The sequence below is a fragment of the Odocoileus virginianus genome, chromosome 12 (assembly GCF_023699985.2).
Source record: "Odocoileus virginianus isolate 20LAN1187 ecotype Illinois chromosome 12, Ovbor_1.2, whole genome shotgun sequence".
Taxonomy (NCBI): domain Eukaryota; kingdom Metazoa; phylum Chordata; class Mammalia; order Artiodactyla; family Cervidae; genus Odocoileus; species Odocoileus virginianus.
The window spans coordinates 49,202,124-49,221,357 of NC_069685.1; the positions used below are offsets into that span (position 1 = coordinate 49,202,124).

At 41.4% G+C, this 19,234-nt stretch overlaps 1 protein-coding gene across 1 annotated transcript in view; it reads right to left on the minus strand.

Moving 5' to 3' along the window:
* Positions 1–372: 372 nt before the first annotated feature.
* Positions 373–19,234, minus strand: part of CCDC62 (coiled-coil domain containing 62) — a 37,201-nt gene continuing 18,339 nt past the window's right edge. The window contains exons 9-13 of the mRNA XM_020889798.2: positions 18,107–18,832; positions 15,448–15,604; positions 12,284–12,406; positions 1,848–1,940; positions 373–1,167 (exon numbers count right to left, since the gene is read on the minus strand). Of these exons, the coding sequence (XP_020745457.2) occupies positions 1,887–1,940; positions 12,284–12,406; positions 15,448–15,604; positions 18,107–18,832 (1,060 nt within the window). The 3' untranslated portion in view covers positions 373–1,167; positions 1,848–1,886. The remainder of the gene's footprint in view (positions 1,168–1,847; positions 1,941–12,283; positions 12,407–15,447; positions 15,605–18,106; positions 18,833–19,234) is intronic.

Genomic DNA, 19,234 nt, shown 5'->3' on the forward strand with positions numbered 1-19,234 from the left:
AGGCAATGGTTCACAACCGACTATACACAGTACCTTTCTCAGTTTTGCCCTGTATAAACCAGCCTAGCCTGGAGGAAAAAGCAAGCATTTATAAAGAACATAGCCAAACTTCACCCAATTTCTCTTTTCAGCACCCTCATTAAAAAGGCTAAATGGGGTGGCTCCTCCACTCTCATGAAAATCATCTCTGAAGTAGCACTGAAACCTTTTAACAAAGGGTCATTGATACAGCACAACAGAACTTTGATATCGGCAATGCTTTAAAAAACGACATTCCCATTCCTCAGGAAATTAACTTGCCAGGTTTGGTTTCAAGAGAGTAACCTTCCTTATTTCGCTCCTGTGTCAGAAAAAGAAACCCCCAAAAAACTATTTTTATTATTAAAAATATTTTTTATTGACTGAAGCTGATCATTATATTCTTTAAAAAATTAAATTACTTTACAGGTTAAAACAGAAGTTTCAGTCTTCAAGGATAAAAAAAAAAAAATGCATATAAAACTTGATCTTCCAGCGAGCTTTGGTTTGTATAAGTTGATGGGACTACAACTGATCCAGACAAGAGGGAGCTCTGCTCAGCTTTTGGGACAGAAGGAGCCTCGACTGTCAGTAACCCAAGAGATAGTCTGCAGTTAGAAAGGTTTTATATCATATCACTTTATGGCTATTTACAAAGCCAAGTTCAGGGCTAAAACTACAAGGGAATACTATTTCACATATATTTGGAGCTGACGCTGATAAACTACTGGCTATAATGTAAATGTACGCACAGGTTTAAAAAAATCAGATGGCTAAAACAGCATTTTTTTATGCATGGATTCTCCATTTGATGTTCACACTTTTAAAGAGATTCTGGAGTATTTAACCAGAGTCAGCATCTTTATAGAGAAGGCTTTTTCTCTCTTAGCATAAATTCCAAGTTGGCATATTACATACAATATACAATTAGGTCTCATTTCTTACACATGAAAAATATGTCTTCCACATGAAAATGGCTAACCTGAAGACAAACAAGATGCACATGTTTAAAAATTAACTTTCGGTTTCAGCTCCCCTTTGGTATTAGATGTTGCTTACAAAGGATTACTGTCCTTTTTTTGTTTTCAAGGCTAAGTATTAGGTATGGATGTCTGCTTCCTGCCTTCCACATGGATGAGAAATCAGCTTCTGTGGGAAGGAAACAGAGTTAATCAAATCAAAATCAATGAGCACTGGATGGTGTGCGATAAGCTCCCAGCTTCTAAAAAAAATGAACTATACAGTCTTGATTCTCAACAACATAAGGTCATGCAACTATTATAAATATGAAGACTTCTCAGCAAAGGGAAAGAAGACAGGGAGAGAGGGCTGCTTATGCTTGGTGCGTTCACAATCCTAAAAAATGTTCTTATGCTTAAGTGGAAAACAACTGAGATGATTTTATATTTTAACTTATCAAACTGGCTTCTAAAGAAACTTGGCATAGGAAATGAAGGTTTGATAGAAGAAAACACAAATCAAGAAAGTGCTTCCTGGGTCAATAAGCCTTTTTTAGAAGACTCAAAACCCTATGGAAAGACTTCTTTCCAGACATTCGGATGAAATGCTGACATGGGAGTTTGAAAGCTATATGCATTCACTTCTTTAGGCTTAAAATTCTAGGTACTGAGAACAAGAACTTTTTTATCTGCATTTTTCTTACAAGTAACTGACATTTGACTCTTATTAAATTTAGAAGGTATGTATAAATAGGTCAGGCAAAGAGAAAGGACTACAGGTCAAACTCATTGCCGTGCTTCTAGATTATCAATGTTCCCAAGTTACTTATTAAATATAAATATAAGGTGAGATAAGGAAAGGTGACTTACCCATGATCACGATGAACACGAAGTTGACTTTTGTTTTCTTCAGTTACTGAGAAGGGTATTTTTTTCAGCTGACTCTTCAGAGACTTCCATATTCTACAAAACAACTCCCAAATGAGTACCCAGGATAGAACAAGAAAATACTTAGGAGGACAATACACAAATACAGCAGAAATGCCTTTAAAAGATCTTAGGGAATTAATGAAATACAATGAAGCAATTTCATACAACCATCATCTAGCCAGCCAACAAAGATGGACTGATTTCCTGCTCATGTGTGGGGCCCCTCTGTCTCTAAGCCTGCAGTTGGAATGTTCTATTTGCTTTACTGTATGCATGTTATGGCTAAATCCTGGGAGTCAGCTAATGCCCAAATATAACTGGCTCTCTGTCAGCCTTAATATAGACTCTGCGGTGAGCCTGCAGTGAGGACAAGGGTCATCAATAAGATTCCACAACTCTGAGCGATGCTTTAATTCAGCACGGTGCCTACTGAGGGCATAGCATGGTTAGGTTTTGGGGAGATATTAAAAAAGAAGGAAAGAAGATGAGGAGGATACTTGGAAAGAAACTGGTAGACTCCAGTGGTGAACCTGGGCTTGCTCAGCCGCCTCATCTTCCCATAGGGCCAACCTTTGAGCCATGTTAGGATTCTTCTTGGTGCTTCCAGACTGCTGGGCTCTTAATCACGCTGCTTTCCTCTCTACTGGGATAGCCTTCCTGTGTATTTTACAATATGATGTATTTTTCTTCATTATTCTAGAGGGGACTTCCCTGGTGGTCCAGTGGTTAAGACTCCACACTTCCACGCCTCGCGGCACAGCCAAAAATAAATAAATGAATTTTTAAAAGTGATACTAAAATAAAATTAAAAAGATGATTCTAAAATGAATCCATAGGCTTTACCAGTCTGCCACAGAAAAGGTTAAGAACCTTGACAGGTAATCCCAACAGCTGCCAACTACTGATGAAGAGACAGTCCTGTGTTCGGGTCAAAACTCCAACTTCAGTTTCAGGCTGAAACTGAAACCCACCCCACCCCACAGGAGGCCTGCTGCTGTCTCACTGTGCTGTCTCACTCATTCCTTTTTTTCCTCTATTTTTAAATTAATGTTTTTTAAAGAGCATGGTTTGAATATATATACATAGATAGATTCCTGTTCCCACCTCTTATGTAGAATACCACATGAACCTTTCAGGATCCTGTTTCCTTTCACTCACTAGTACATCCTGAAAAAGACCCTGATGCTGGGAAAGATTGAAGGCAGGAGGAGAAGGGGATGACAGAGGACGAGATGGTTGGATGGCATCACTGACTCGATGGACATGAGTTTGAGCAAGCTCTCAAGAGTTGGTAATGGACAGGGAAGTCTGGCGTGCTACAGTCCATGGGGTCGTAGAGAGTCAGACACGACTGAGCAACTGACCTGAACATCCTGGAAACATCACACCTAGGACCTTCCTATTCTGTCTCAGGGTAATATTCCATCAGGTGGACAGGCCACAGCTATTCATTCAGCTCCTTCTTGCTGGACACTTAGATCAGTTCCTAACTTTGGCTGTTATAAAGCAATGCTGCCATGGGACTTCCCTGCGGGTCCAGTGGGGCTAAGACTCCACACTCCCAATGCAGGGGGCCTAGGTTCAATCCCTCATCGGGGAATCTAGATTCCACATGCTGCAACTAAGAGTTCGTGTGCCACAACTAAGATCCAGTGCAGCCAAATGAATAAGTAAAAATAAATATTTTTTAAATAATAATATAAAAATAAAGCAAGGCTTCCATGAAAACTTGTCTGTATACCATTTTACATACATACAGCTCTATGTGAACGAGACAGTCCCAAAGTGATGCTGTCAGGGCAAGTTTTAGACAACATCGACGGGTTCCGTGCCAGGAGGACGGAAGCACTTTGTGCTTCCCCAGCAATGTGAGAGTGCCTATTTCAGAGACAGGCTTTCAATTAAGACCCTTGTCTTTCGCGACAGATGGCAAAATTCTGGGGAAGCTGAAAGGCTGCTCAGAACATATCCTGCTTCCTTGCTGCAAAAATTAAGAATTTTTTACAAAATTATTTACTTTTTGTGTAACCAGCAATACTCCACTCAAAGGACCAGAGCGGCAGAATTTGCAAAGTGTATTGCCAAGTAGATTTCTGTTAGCTAAATTTTGCTTTCCCAACATCTCTAGAATCAGTGAATAATCCACTGGAAAATATATTACATCTGAAAGCAGTATTTTTGCCAACTAAATGATTATCTGATTCTAGCTGTCGGATGTTAAGCAAGAGATTTAATCACTTTCCCTATCCTGTAAAAGGAGTGAATGTGATGAGATCTCTCTTCTGGATCTTGCCAGCTCAAATATTCTCTTAAACCAAGTTTTCACCAAACTTGAATAGCTGTAGCATTTTTCTGTCTATACCTGTGGTCACCCTTCTGCATTCTTCCTGAACTCTCCTATCAGCTCCATTCACGGTATTTACCAAGCATACTCTGTAGCGGGTATGGCCTGTGCTACACCGGGGGGTTGGGGATAGGATGAGTGATGGAGGCTCCTAAAGGTGCTAAAGCGGGAGCAGAGACCCATGGATGTTCCCAGCTGTCATGCGCTACACACACACACACACACACACACACACACACACACACACAACCCCAGCGGTGCTATGAGGACAAAAGTGAGAGAGCTCCTGATTACATCTTAGGAATTAACACGAAACCCCAAAGAGGAGGTTAAGAGAAGAACCTGAGGCCATGAGGGTGAGTAGAGGCTGTCAGAAGGATGATTCTGAAGTATAGTCGGTTCTACCATGACACTTGTTTTGAAAACACGAATTTGTTCCAACTCATCTGATATATTCAAGAATGACCTGAGTTGTTTGTGTTTGTTAATGCACAGTTTTTGTCCACAAGAAATCCTAGGTGAACTGGGCTGGGTCATGTAGGAATATACCCACCCCCACCTCCAGACCCCTCCAGCATCTACCAGCTCTCGCCCTGGGGGTGTCATGAAACACAGCCACACCTACTGCTACGACTTTCCATCCAATCACCCTCCTGCTACCACTTTCCAGTGAGCCACAGACTGCAACCTCTCCGACATCCAATTCTACCTGCAAACTTCAGGGCCTTTTCAGGGTAAAGTGCCACATTTATGGCAATATTTGTGTGTTTCTTAACTCTTTAACATGCATAAAGCTGTCCTACCATTTAAATGACCTTTAAAGTGTCCTTTAAAGATGTGTCACTGATAAAGGTTTTGAGGCTCTGCTCCAAACCCCATTTTCCCCATAAACTGTAAGGTTTTTGCTGTGCAGTTTTGTGTTGTGTGGCGATTGTTAGGAACCCATATGTTGCATTATCGCAGCTGTAGCTGTGGTTATCAAAATACTAAATAAGACTGTGACACAATAGTACATAGCCTTCTTTATCAGTGCGTTAAATAATAAGGTCTAGCAGCAGGCCTAATGGTCTGTAATTCTGACACAGTACTTAGTGTAAATGATATTTCAAGATACCAGTAATAACTGCAATGTGGTAGGAATTATTTGTTATTTCTACGAATGAAAAAAATCATAAGTAGCAGGTACGATGATGGCTTGTTTCCTATATTCATAACTGAAGGAAGTGCTCTATTTCAATTAGAGATTCACAAAAATAACCTGATGTGTAATTTTTACTCCCCCCATCAAAATTTATGGATCTTCTAAATTCTATTCAACAAACTCTGATGAAAAATCTCTGCCCAACAAATCTGCGAGGACAGAAAGTAGATGAACAACAGCCTGAAGCAGAGGGGAAGTAAAATGGGGAGTAACTGCCAGTGGGTGCAAGGTTCTTCTGGAATGACGAAAACGTTCTAAAGCTGGATCATGGTGACAGTTGCACAACTTTGTAAATATACTAAACCACTGGACTGAACACTTCTACATGGGGGAAGGCTGTGGATAGGGGAACTATACCTCAATAAATGCTGTTAAAAACTTTAAAAACTCTTATTAATACTTAAAAATGTTCTATCCCAATGTAAATAAATACTTTCACTGATGCTGCAAAGATTTTGTCAAGAAAAAAATCTTCCTAGGAAATACCGACAACTCATATTTAAAATGGGCAAAGGACTTAAAGACACTTCAGGTTAGTGAAACAGTTACTGAAAACTTGGTTTAAAAGAATTTTTGAGCTGGAAAGATCCAGAAGAACGATCTCATCACAACATTCCTTTCACAGGAGAGGGAAAGTTATTAAATCTCTTGCTTAACATCCCACAGCTAGAATCAAATAATCATTTAGTTGGCAAAAATACTGTCTTCAGATGTCACATATTTTCCAATGTATTATTCACTGATTCTAGTGGAGGTGATGGAATGCCAGTTGAGCTATTTCAAATCCTGAAAGATGATGCTGTGAAAGTGCTGCACTCAATATGCCAGCAAATTTGGAAAACTCAGCAGTGGCCATAGGACTGGAAAAGGTCAGTTTTCATTCCAATCCCAAAGAAAGGCAATGCCAAAGAATGCTCAAACTACCACACAATTGCACTCATCTCACACTCTAGTAAAGTAATGCTTAAAATTCTCCAAACCAGGCTTCAGCAATACGTGAACCGTGAACTTCCAGATGTTCAAGCTGGATTTAGAAAAGGCAGAGGAACCAGAGATCAAATTGCCAACATCCGCTGGATCATCAAAAAAGCAAGAGAGTTTCAGAAAAACATCTACTTCTGCTTTATTGACTATGCCAAAGCCTTTGACTGTGTGGATCACAATACAATGTAGAAAATTCTGAAGGAGATGGGAATACCAGACCACCTGACCTGCCTCTTGAGAAATCTGTGTGCAGGTCAGGAAGGAACAGTTAGAACTGAACATGGAACAACAGACTGGCTCCAAATAGGAAAAGGAGTACGTCAGGCTGTATATTGTCACCCTGCTTATTTAACTTATATGCAGAGTACATCATGAAAAACGCTGGGCTGGAGGGAGCACAAGCTGGAATCAAGATTGCCAGGAGAAATATCAATAACTTCAGACATGTAGATGACACCACCCTTATGGCAGAAAGTGAAGAAGAACTAAAGAGCCTCTTGATGAAAGTGAAAGAGGAGAGTGAAAAAGTTGGCTTAAAGCTCAACATACAGAAAACTAAGATCATGGCATCCAGTCCCATCACTTCATGGCAAATAGATGGGAAAACAGAGGAAACAGTGGCTGACTTTATTTTTCTGGGCTCCAAAATCACTGCAAATGGTGACTGCAGCCATGAAATTAAAAAACGCTTACTCCTTGGAAGGAAAGTTATGACCAACCCAGATAGCATATTAAAAAGCAGAGACACTACTTTGCCAACAAAAGTCCGTTTAGTTAAGGCTATGGTATTTCCAGTGGTCATGTATGGATGTGAGAGTTGGACTATAAAGAAAGCTGAGTGCCGAAGAATTGATGCTTTTGAACCGTGGTGTTGGAGAAGACTCTTGAGTCCCTTGGACTGTAAGGAGATCCAACCAGTCCATCCTGAAGGAGATCAGTCCTGGGTGTTCATTGGAAGGACTGATGTTGAAGTTGAAACTCCAATATTTTGACCACCTGATGTGAAGAGCTGACTCATTGGAAAAGACCCTGATGCTGGGAAAGATTGAGGGCAGGAGGAGAAGGGGACAACAGAGGATGAGATGGTTGGATGGCATCACCGACTCGATGGACACAGGTTTGGGTGGACTCCGGGAGTTGGTGATGGACAGGGAGGCCTGGCATGCTGTGGTTCATGGGGTCGCAAAGAGTTGGACATGACTGAGCGACTGAAATGAAATGAACTGATTCACGGATTCTAGAGATGCTGGGAAAGCAGAGTACATAGAAGTGGAAGACATCTGAAGGGCCAACGAGCACATGAAGATGCCTGCCGTTAGGTTATCAGGAAAATGCAAATTAGTCAATGGCAGTGAGATGCTATGTCAAATATAGTAGAATGGCTAAAATCAAACGGACTGACAAAACTGAGGCCAGGGACTCCCTGGTGGTCCAGTGGTTAACACTCTGCCTTCCAAAGCAGGGGACAACGATTTGATTGCTGGGTCCAGGAGGACTCCATATGCCGGAGGAACTACTACTGAGCCTCAGCTACTGAGCCAGTACACACGAGCCTCTGCTCCGCAACAAGAGAAACCACCCCAATAAGCCGGCACCCCACAAACAGAGAGTAGCCCCCCACTCACCACAACTAGAGAAAGCCCATGAGCAGCAATGAAGACCCAGTGCAGCCATAATTTAAAAAAGAAATCACAGTTGTGTGAGGCTGTGGAGAACCTAGGTCTTTCATACAGGGCTGGGAGGGACGTAAACTGGTACCAACCACTCTGAAAAATGACTTGGCAGTTTACTAAAAATTTAAATGCTATAACTAGCAATTCTACTTCTAGGTATTTACCCTTAGAGAAATGAAGACATATATCCATTTAGAAAAAAGGCTTGTGTGTGTGAAATGTTCACAGCTTTACTTATGATAGTCCAAAACTGGAAACAACCCAGATAGCCAATCAACAGGCTAATAAACAAACTGTGGTCTTTTCATACAATGGAATGCTAAGCAGCAATAAAAAAAGAGTGAAATACTGATAAACAGCAACATGTATGAATCTCAAAATAATTCTACTGAAAGAAGCTAGATATGGAGTACAACCTGTCAGTCAGTCAGTTACTTCAGTTGCTTAGTCCTGTCTGACTCCTTTTGACCGCATGGACTGCAGCATGCCAGGCCTCCCTGTCCATCACCAACTCCCGGAGCTTGCTTAAACTCATGTCCATTGAGTCGGTGATGCCATCCAACCATCTCATCTTGTGTCATCCCCTTCTCCCAACTTCAGTCTTTCCCAGCATCAGGGTCTCTTCCAATGAGTCAGTTCTTCACATCAGGTGGCCACAAGTATTGGAGTTTCAGCTTCGGCATCAGTCCTTCCAATGAATGTTCAGAACTGATTTCCTTTAGGATGGACTGGTTGGATCTCCTTGCAGTCCAAGGGACTCTCAAGAGTCTTCTCCATAACACCACAGTTTAAAAGCATCAGTTCTTCAGTGCTCAGCTTTCTTTATAGTTCAACTCTCACATCCACACATGACTCCTGGAAAAACCATAGCTTTGACTAGACAGACCTTTGTTGGTAAGGCAATGTCTCTGCTTTTTAACATGCTGTCTGATGCTGCTGCTGCTGCTAAGTCCCTTCAGTTGTGTCTGACTCTGTGCGACCCCATAGACGGCAGCCCACCAGGCTCCTCTGTCCATGGGATTTTCCAGGCAAGAATACTGGAGTGGGTTGCCATTGCCTTCTCCAAATATGCTGTCTAGGTTGGTCATAAAATAATAATACAACCTGCATCACTGCATTTATATGAAGTTCTAGAACAGGCAAAACTATTCTCTAATGATAAAAGTCAAATCAGTAGTTGCCTGGGGGGAGAAAGGGAAAGATTCCCTCCAAAGACCATGAGGGAACTTTCTGGGGTGATGGAGATGTTCTATATCTTGAGAGGGATGTTGGTGGTGGTTGTTCAGTCACTAAGTCGGTTCCAATTCTTTTCTGACCCCATGGACTGTAGCCTACCAGGATCCTCTGTCCATGGGATTTCCCAGGCAGGGAAGCTGGAGTGGGTTGCCATTTCCTCCTCCAGGGGATCTTCCCAACCCAGGGATTGAACCCACGTCTTTTGCTTGGCAGGTGGATTCTTTACCACTGAGTCTAGCATTTCCCAGGTGGCACTAGTGGTAAAGAACCCGCCTGCCAATGCAGGAGACATAAGAGATGTGGGTTCGATCCCAGGGCTGGGAAGATCCCCTGGAGAAGGGAATGGCAACCCTCCAACATTCTTGTCTGAAGAATCTCATGGGCAGAGGAGCCTGGTGGGCTGTAGTCCAGTGGGCTGCAAAGAGCTGGACACGACTGAAGCAACTTCGCACACATGCACGCCTGCATATAGGCATTACGGGCTTTCGCGGTGGCTCATTGGTAAAGCATCTGCCTACCAGTGCAGGAGACCCCACATGCTGCAGAACAACCAAGCTCGTGCAGTGCAGCTTCTGAGCCTGTGCACAGGGCTCGTGCTCTGCAACAAGAGAAACCGCTGCGACGAGGAGCCCCTGCTCACCAAGACTAGAGAAAGCCCCACGTGCAGCCATGAAGACCCAGCGCAGCCATAAATAAATAAATGATTTTAAAAAAGAGGTATTTCAGGGATTTCCCTAGTGGTCCAGCAGTAAGAATCCACCTTCCATAGCCTGAATGGGAGGGGAGTTTCAGGGAAAATGAATATATGTATATGTATGACTGAATCCCTTCCCTGTTCACCTCAAACTATCACAGCATTGTTAATTAGCTATACCCCAATACAAAGTAAAAAAGTTTAAAAAAAAAAAAGCAATCTACCTTCCAATGAAGGGGCACAGCTTCCATCCCTGGTCGGGGAACTAAAATCCCACAGACAGAAGGGCACCTAAGCCTTCACACCACAACTAGAGAGAGCTGGTGCGCTGAAATGAAAGATCCCGTCTGCTACAGCAAAGATTCTGCCTGCTGCAACTAAGACACAGTGCAGCCAAAAATAAATTTAAAAATTTTTTAACAAATGGTATTTCAATGTCTTGCAGACCTTTTTAATTTTATTTGGTCAAGGATACAAAAATGTTTAACTCAATGGCTTTCAAGTATCTTGATCTATGTCCACAGCACAGCCAACTAATGGACCTAGAATCTTATAGCACCCATCTCAAGCTTGTATTTTACACATTGGGAAACTGGGACTCAAGTGTCCTGATTTCAAGTTCAATGTTCTTTTCACTATTTATGTCAGGCTATAAAATCTACAAAGCAACTTATATCACTGCTACCGCAACGTTCCTGTGCTCGGAGAAAGCAGTTAGAATTAATGTGTGACACACTCCCCAAAGACTGATAGATTTAGAAAATGACTATTTTGCAATTCCTAATGAAACAACAGATCTAAGGCATAACAATCAAGAAACACTAAAGTCATTAAGTGAACTTTAGGGAAACTCTATAATAAAAAACCTCAGGCTGACAACCTCCCTGTTAAGTCTGACATCCAAAAGTGGGGCAACCTGACACGAGGATCCTGCTGATATGATGCACTAGGCAGCAGACTAGGTGTCACCCACGAAGGCGTAGCGCCAAAACAAACAAAGAGAACCCAAACTGATCCCAAGTCTAAACAAGTCACAAGATAGAAATACTAGCTTACAGGAATTTGGGGGTTAGAGGTATGTGTGACGCAACAGAGGGAGTCATCAAGCCTATCTCAGTCCCTAGGCAAATCTATGGGACAATGACCCAGTGCTTCTCCCACAAATAAGTGGCATCAAAAGACAAAGAAAGAAGGGACTTCTCTGGTGGTCTAATGGCTAAGACTCTACACTCAATGGAGGGGGACCAGGTTTAATCTCTGGTTGGGAAACTAATAAGATCCCACGTGCTGCAACTAAGACCCAGCATAGTCAAACAAATAAATATTTTTAAAAAAATGAAACACAAGAGAAAGAAGAGAGAAGGAGGGAAGGAAGGAGAAGGAACTGTTAGTGACGAAGAGAGACCTTAGGGATTCATTCAAATGCAAAATATGGATCTTGATTGAGTATTAATTTGAACAAATAGTAAAAAGATACTTTTGAGACAAACGGGGAGACCTTAAGGTGGTGTAGTAGTCATTAGACAATACTAAGAAGTTACTGTGAATTTGGCTGGGTGTGATAAAAGTCCTTATCTGTTAGAGCCACAGAATGAAGTACATATGAGTGAAAAGACATGATGTCTGTTGTTGTTTTTGCTAATTCATGTTCAACTCTGTGTGACCCCACCGATTGTAGCTACCCACCAGGCTCCTCTGTCCATGGGATTTTCCAGGCAAGAATATTAGAGTGGCTTGCCATCTCCTACTCCAGGGGATCTTGCAGACCCAGGGATCGAATGCTAGATGCAAGATGTCTCTTGCATCTCCTGCATTGGCAGGCAGATTCTTTACCACTGAGCTGCCAGGGAAACCTGACATTATGTCTAGGGTTTGCTTTAAAATGTTTCAGGAAAAAAACAGCAATGGATGGGGGAAGATGAAACAAAGGCAGCAAAAAGCTGATGGTTACTGAAACTCTGGGATTAGAAGTATTCTTTCTACTTTTGTACCTGAAACTTTCTATAATAAAATGTCTTTTAAAAATCCCCCAGAATGTACGTGCATGTGCCCAGGTAATTGGAAAGAGGAAGTCTGGGTGTGGTGACATCTGTGGCAACATTCTGTTCCTCCTTAAACCCAGGCTACTAACCCCTTCCCCCAGACATGAAGACACTGTCATTCTAACAGAAAGTGACGCTGGCACACAATGATGGAAAATGTTCAGATACTACAGGTGGGGTCAGAAGAAAAGGAAGCACGTACGCTTTTGCTGGCGCTGAGATTCTCAGAGCTGATGGGAAGCAGGGTGCTCAGCTCCAGGTCCGTGACCATCTGACGGGATTCTGCCAGCAAACGCTGAAGCTTACTCGTGGGGGAAAAATCATCCTGGGAACACAACACAATTCAAGCACTGATGAAATCAAGAAACACTTTCCAACGTTTATGTCTACAAGAACAATCTAACAGACACAAACGTCAACTATTCATGACTCGTTCTTTCACTTTAGGTGTTTGTTACATCCCAAAGCAGAACACTAAATACTAAAAGAACCAAATTTCAGTTCTTTCTTAAAACCTATTTGACTAGGTAACTTGGCTTCAACAGAACTTACTACAACTAATTAAGTAACACCCATGTGATAAAAGAATCGTAGGTGTTGTTTACCTCTCTTAAATCAACTTGTCAAGGCTGTAATTACCAAGTCAAAACACTTACAAAATGCAACTTTAACACTAAAGGCTTGCTAGCTTTTAAATAGTTTAATTTATTATTTTTTGGTCATACCATGGAGCATGTAGGATCTTAGTTCCCTGATCAGGGATCGAACCTAGGTCCTTTGCATTGGGAGCACAGAGTCTTAACCACTGAACCGCCAGGGAAGTCCTCTGTTAGCTTTTAAAAATATGTGGAAATACACCTTAGTTTGTTCATTCTTGTTTAATTTTCTACTTTGTGTAAAAAGTTTTTCACAGTATATAACCTGTGTACAACCTGTGAGTTTTCCACAGTGAACATACAATTAACTATACAATTCAGTGAATATCTGGTGAGTTCTGGCACGTGTACACACCCATGAAACCATTCCCATGATGAATACAGGTCACATTTATCATGCCTGTGTCCCTGGGGAATTCTTGCCTCTCAGAGTCCCTCCTTCCCATTTCCAGACAACTACTGATCTGCTTTCTCTCTCAGGAGATTAGTTTACATTTTCTAGAACTTTATATAAATGCATTACATACTTTTGTCTGTCTGGCTTCATATCTCAGCATAATTATCTTGGGGTACACCCATACTGTATGTGTATATATAGTTCATTCCTTTTTATTGCTGAGAAGTACTCTATTATACAGATAAAGCACTGTCTATCTATTCACCTTCTGTAGCATACTCAGGTTGTTCCCAGGTTTTTTTTAACTAGTGAAAATAAAGCTGCTTGAATATTTATGTGGACATATGTTTCCATTTCTCCAGGAGTAGAAGAGCTGGGTCATATGGTAGGTATATATTTAACTTTTTTTTTAAGCAGTTTTTTAATAGAAAGTACCCAAGTGTTTTCCAAAGTGGCTCTGCCATTTACATTCCTGCCATCAGTGAATGAACAGTCCAGAGGCTCCTGATTCTAGTCAACACTTGGTACCGTCAATTCATAACAAAGAGAACCAACACTCATCAAAACACCCATTAGTGGCCAAGCCCTACGACATCCCCTTGAAACCAAGGAACTGTGATGCTGTGTGTGTGCATCAGTCGCTCAGTTGTGTCTGACTCTTTGCGACCCTATGGACTGTAGCCTACCAGGCTCGTCTGTCCAGGAGATTTTCCAGGCAAGGATACTGGAGTGGGTTGCCATTTCCTTCTGCAGGGGATCTTCCCGACCCAGGGATCAAACCCAGGTCTCCTGCATTGCAGGCAGATGCTTTATCGTCTGAGCTACGAAGGAAGCCCCAACTGTGATGCTTTAATTATAAATTTGTAGGTGAAGAAATTGAGGCTCAAAGAAGTTAAATAACTGTATTAAGGTCAATGAGCTAAGACAAAGCAAAACGGGGATTTGAACTCAGATCAGATGCTTTCAAAGCCAGATATCTTCCCAAAATACCCCCCAAACGACTAAGATTACTTGAACTAATCTTCTTTACGATAGAGCTGTGATCAGGAGCCCGTTCATGATAAAGACACCGGCTCAGCCACAATAGTGACAGCGCAGAAACCAGCTCAGGGCTCCCCGAGTGGCTCAGTCAGAAAGAATCTGCCTGCCCATGCAGGAGACGCAGGAAAAGTGGGTTCTATCCCTGGGTGGGGGAGACCCCCTGGAGTAGGAAATGGCGCCCTACTCCAGTAGTCTTGCCTGGAGAATTCCATGGACAGAGGAGCGTGGCGAGCTATAGTCCATGGGGTCGAAAAGAGTTGGACACGACTGAGCGACTGAACACACACCCACAGAGAAATAGCCCTACTGCCTGCATGTAGGGGTGGAACAAACAGACCACAGTTTATTCAATCCCTGGACAGCACATTGAGCAACGATCAAAATGAAGAGACTAGGTCCACAATGTCAGCACTGATGAGGGCCACAAAATACTGGGAAAAAGAGCTGGAAAATCACATTGCAAAAGACACTTATGTACATTTTAAACAAAGTAACAGTATGTGATGTTTAAGTGTACACTTTTATGAAAAACATAAAAGCATAAAGCAAATGTGGACAAACTTCACTGTAGTGGTTAACTGGTGGCAGTGGGCGGGCGGCAGCGGAGGGATGGGGCAGAATGAGACATGGAGTTTACTCTTTATCAGTAAGATTCTATTTCTTTAACACTTGAAAAATAAAGCAAATACAGCAAAATGTAAACATGTTAAATCTGAATGTAGATACACAGTTGCTTCTTGTACTCTTCTTTTTCTGTGTGTTAAAACTATTTACTAAAAATAGATACAGCAATCACTTGCAGGGCCTGAGGGACATTTTGCCTGAAGCTAACCTACAGTATGTTTAAAGAAAACAGAAGGAAAGTAACTATGACTTCAGTTCAATAATGCAGGTAAAGTGCTATAGCTAAAATAAAACCTGAAAAACTGCCAAAATTAAGCACACTAACAATATTGTTACAGGAGAATTAAAAGTGTCCTGGGGAGAAATCTTGCTTGAATAAGCTGGATATTTCTTTCTTTCTTTAAAGATTAAAAAAAAAAATATGGACCATTTTTAAAGTCCTTATTGAATTTGTTACAATATTCTTCTTATGTTCTTTGCTTTTTGGCCATGAGGCATGTGGGGTCTTAGCTCCCTGACTAGGGATCAAGCGCACACCCCCCTGTATCAGAAAGCTAAGTCCCAACCACTGGACCACCAGGGAAGTCCCTAAGCTGAGTATTTCTCTTTTTTTTTTTAAAGCTGAGTATTTCTAAGTGAAATACAAACCTTTTCACTGGGCAGGGCTGTGTCTTTGTTGACTAACAAAATCTTAGATGAGTTCTTTTTATCCAAAGAGGATTCTATCTCTATCAACTTCTCATCCTCTCTTAAGGCAGATTTTGAAGAACCCAAACAGTGGGACTGCTGGATGGCGATCAGCTCACTGTGAATAATAAAACCAAACAAAAACAGGCATCTTGAAACAATAGCAAACATACGACACTAGTACTCTTATACTGAAAAGCATCTCAACAGGACAAAAAAAAGAGAGATTTTTCCTTTTTAATGAAGAAGCTCAAGTTTGAAGAGAATGTTATAGATTCAAATAGGATATTTATATAGGATATTATAAATTAATGCACAGCCTTCACAGCAAGAAAACAAAATTCTTTGTTAAAGGGTAACTGCAGAAGAGAGAATTTTCCTCCTCTCTACACCTTGGGAAAAAAAACAGCAAAGAAAAGGTTTGAGGGATAGGATCATCCAAGAGAGACGGGGGGAAAAAATGAATACAGTATAAGGTTAAACGTGTAGATTTTAGGTTTTTGGCATGAGATTGATTTTTGTTAATAGTTTTTTAAAAGTTCTTTTGTGAAAGTTGAATGGCACCATTATGGGTCCTTAATTCTTCTACAGGATCTCAGTAATTAGAGAACAGACACATGTAGCTAAGTTTCTGGGCAGGTTATTAAAGTCTGGCCTCAAAGCAGAGCCTGGAAACAGACCCTGGAAACCTTCTCCCACGGACCTTCGGGATCAGTCGGGGCAGGCTGCTATGGCTTCTCCATCCACAGATACGCCCCTAGCTGTCAAGTGGAACGGAGGCATAAGAGTGAAGGACATTTTGGTCAGATACGTGAGCACACAAGCTCTCACAATCTAAGGAGGAATGGGCAAACACGATGGTCTTTTCTACTGAATCATACGCTCGCCATGCGATGCCTTGGCATGCGCCTCTGCTGGCAGAACAAGAAGTCACTTGAATTATTTCAAGCCAGGGAGGTCAAAAGGGCCTGGAAAGAAAACTCTGAAGCTGCTTTGAAATTTCTTTCATGCTTTAAATTTAATGTATGTCCACTGTGCTCTTAAAACTGTCTAACACAAAATTTTCCCTTGATAATATGCGTGTTTTTGTTCAGTAGTGAAAAACAGGAAGTTGTGCCCTACTGGGATTTGCGAGTACTTAAGGCAATCTTTTATTAAAACCAAATACGAACAGGTAACATTTAGTGTAACAACCAATTTTTTAAAAAACTTTTGCAACTGACAGAATCAGTATATGATTTTTATGTGACTCAGGCCAAATGATAACCCAAACAATGAAAATCCCAAAAAGGAATTTTTAACTATAAAGTCCTATGAAAGTCAATGTGATGATTCAGATAAGGCTCTCAATATAGAAACTTTATTTTTCTATAATTTAAAGTCAAAGAGCAAGGTTTTCTTTAATAATAGCAGAAGTTAGCATAGTGCCCCACAACTAACTATAGGATTCAGCAACTGACAGTGGGATGAGCAGCATTTGCTAATAACTAATGCATTTTCTTCTCTTAAAAAAATAAAAAATACAGTCGGATAGAAATTGTCAAAAGGCACAAACTTAAAGTTAAAAGAACTAGAGATTTCACATACAGTAGGCTTAATAAAATTTACACTGCTGTAGGCTATATACAAAAATTGCTGAGAAGGTAAATCCTAAGGGTTCTCATCACAAGGAAACAACAATTTTTTTTTCTTTTGTATCTATACAAGATGATGGATATTCACTAAACTTACTGTGGTCATCATTTCCTGATGTAGTTAAATCGTTATGGCAAACACCTTAAATTTAGACAGTGTTCTACATCAGTTATATCTCAATAAAACTGAAAAAAAAAGACCAATAACTGTTACCAGCTTGTTAAATACAAATATTCTTTCTCTTGCATGATTTTGAAAAGTAAGGAAGTTTGGGAGATGTAAACTGAACACAAAGGCCAAAGCAGTTGGATGTATCAATAAGCCAATGCAGGCCAGGAGAATGTCTTATCTGGGGTCTAGGGAATATAATCTGGACATGAAAGAAACAGCTTATCGATTCAAAAGGATCCAGGCTGAGGAATGCCCCAGAGCAGCATTGTACTCGGTGAAGTGACCTCCCCGTTTGTTTTAAAATAAAACATGTTTGCTCAGCTCATGACGACTGACTGTGTTGTTAAGCAAAACCTTTGCCTCAGATGCTGTCCTAGGCACAAACTTCTCACTGGAATCAGTCTCTGTGCAATCAAAAACTCAACAGCCTATGCTGTGATGAAAAGAGGAAGCGGTGTGTCAAACGCAATGTCTGTTGCAAATACTGCTTTCATTTCACAGTTGGCAGAAGTGGCTCCTGCAGGCCTTTTCTATTTCTAAACTCAGTAAGTAGGCTCCCTGGGCTTCCCTGGTGGCTCGGGGTTAAAGAATCCACCTGAAAATGCAGAGACGTGGGTTCAATCCCTGGGTCAGGAAGATCCCCTAGAGGAGGAAATGGCAACCCGCTCTAGTATTCTTGCTGGAAGAATCCCATGACAGAGGTACCTGGCGGGCTACAGTCCATGGGGCGCAAAAGAGTTGGATACGACTTAGCAACTAAACCACAGCACCAAGCAGGCTCCCTGGGTGTTTACAAAGGTGAAAGGAGACTGACCTTGTCGAAGAATTGTACTTGGTCCTGCTGGCACTTTCTGAACAGGTGCACACGGACTTGTGGCGCACGACCCTCTGTACTTTGGAAGGCTTGAAGATGTTCATCCACTCCACATCAGACATGTGGCCTGGCGCTTCGATTATGAAGTTACTCGGGTGGCAGCACTTGGACTCCCACATGTCGCTTTCATCCACACAGGCTTCATTTTTGTGGCAACAGGAGACTCCAGGCCTTTCTAGGTGGTCCTGATAGTCGACATCCAGCTTTTCTGGCTGTTTTGAATCAGAACAGCTGGCTAGGCCCAGGTAAACGTTGACATCATGCCATTTATCATCAGATACAGATGTTGATGTTTCTGAGGGTTGCTTCTCTTCATTCTGAATCCCAATTCCATTCCCTTTGTGTGATTTTGCGTGGATCTTGCAAAATGTACTTTTGTTTTCGGGTTCAATCTGGATTTTTCCTCCCAGAGACCAAGACTTTTGTTTCTCCACTAAGTCTTTTGCAAATAGAGATGAGATAGCAATTACACTTTTTCCCCCAAATGAAGTATTAACCTGTAGTTTCTTCTCTTTGCATACATCACAAGAGCTCTTGTCTGACCTAGTTTGCTGAACCAACGTGGTCTCAAATTTTTGGTCCTTAACCAGTGACTTCTGATTTTTCTCCCTCTTAAAATCGACTTTTAGGTGGTTATTTTCAAGGTCTGATAAACACATGTCTCTGCTATGGTGGCATTACAAAAAACGGGAAGTTATAAGATACACTTGATACTGTCATTCTAAATATTTCACTCAAACCTCATCAGTTGAGCTAAACCCTAATAAGACCCATTTGTCTCAGTTGAAAATAGAAGGCAGACTTTTTATATTCTTCGGAGCCCAATTTTCGCCCAGCCTCCTCCAGGAAGTCTTTCTGATCACCAAGCCCATGTGCCCACTCCCCCATGACCCATCCTTAAGGTCTACTGTCCATACTGTCCATACTGCAAATGACTATCTTACTGCATATATGATCTAATTAATCAGAGTGAGCCTCTCCTATTACAACTGTATGGCTCACTGTTTCATACATGAGTGTCTTGTCTGAAGATGCCTAAGGGTGTTTTTCACATATGAAGCCATTTTT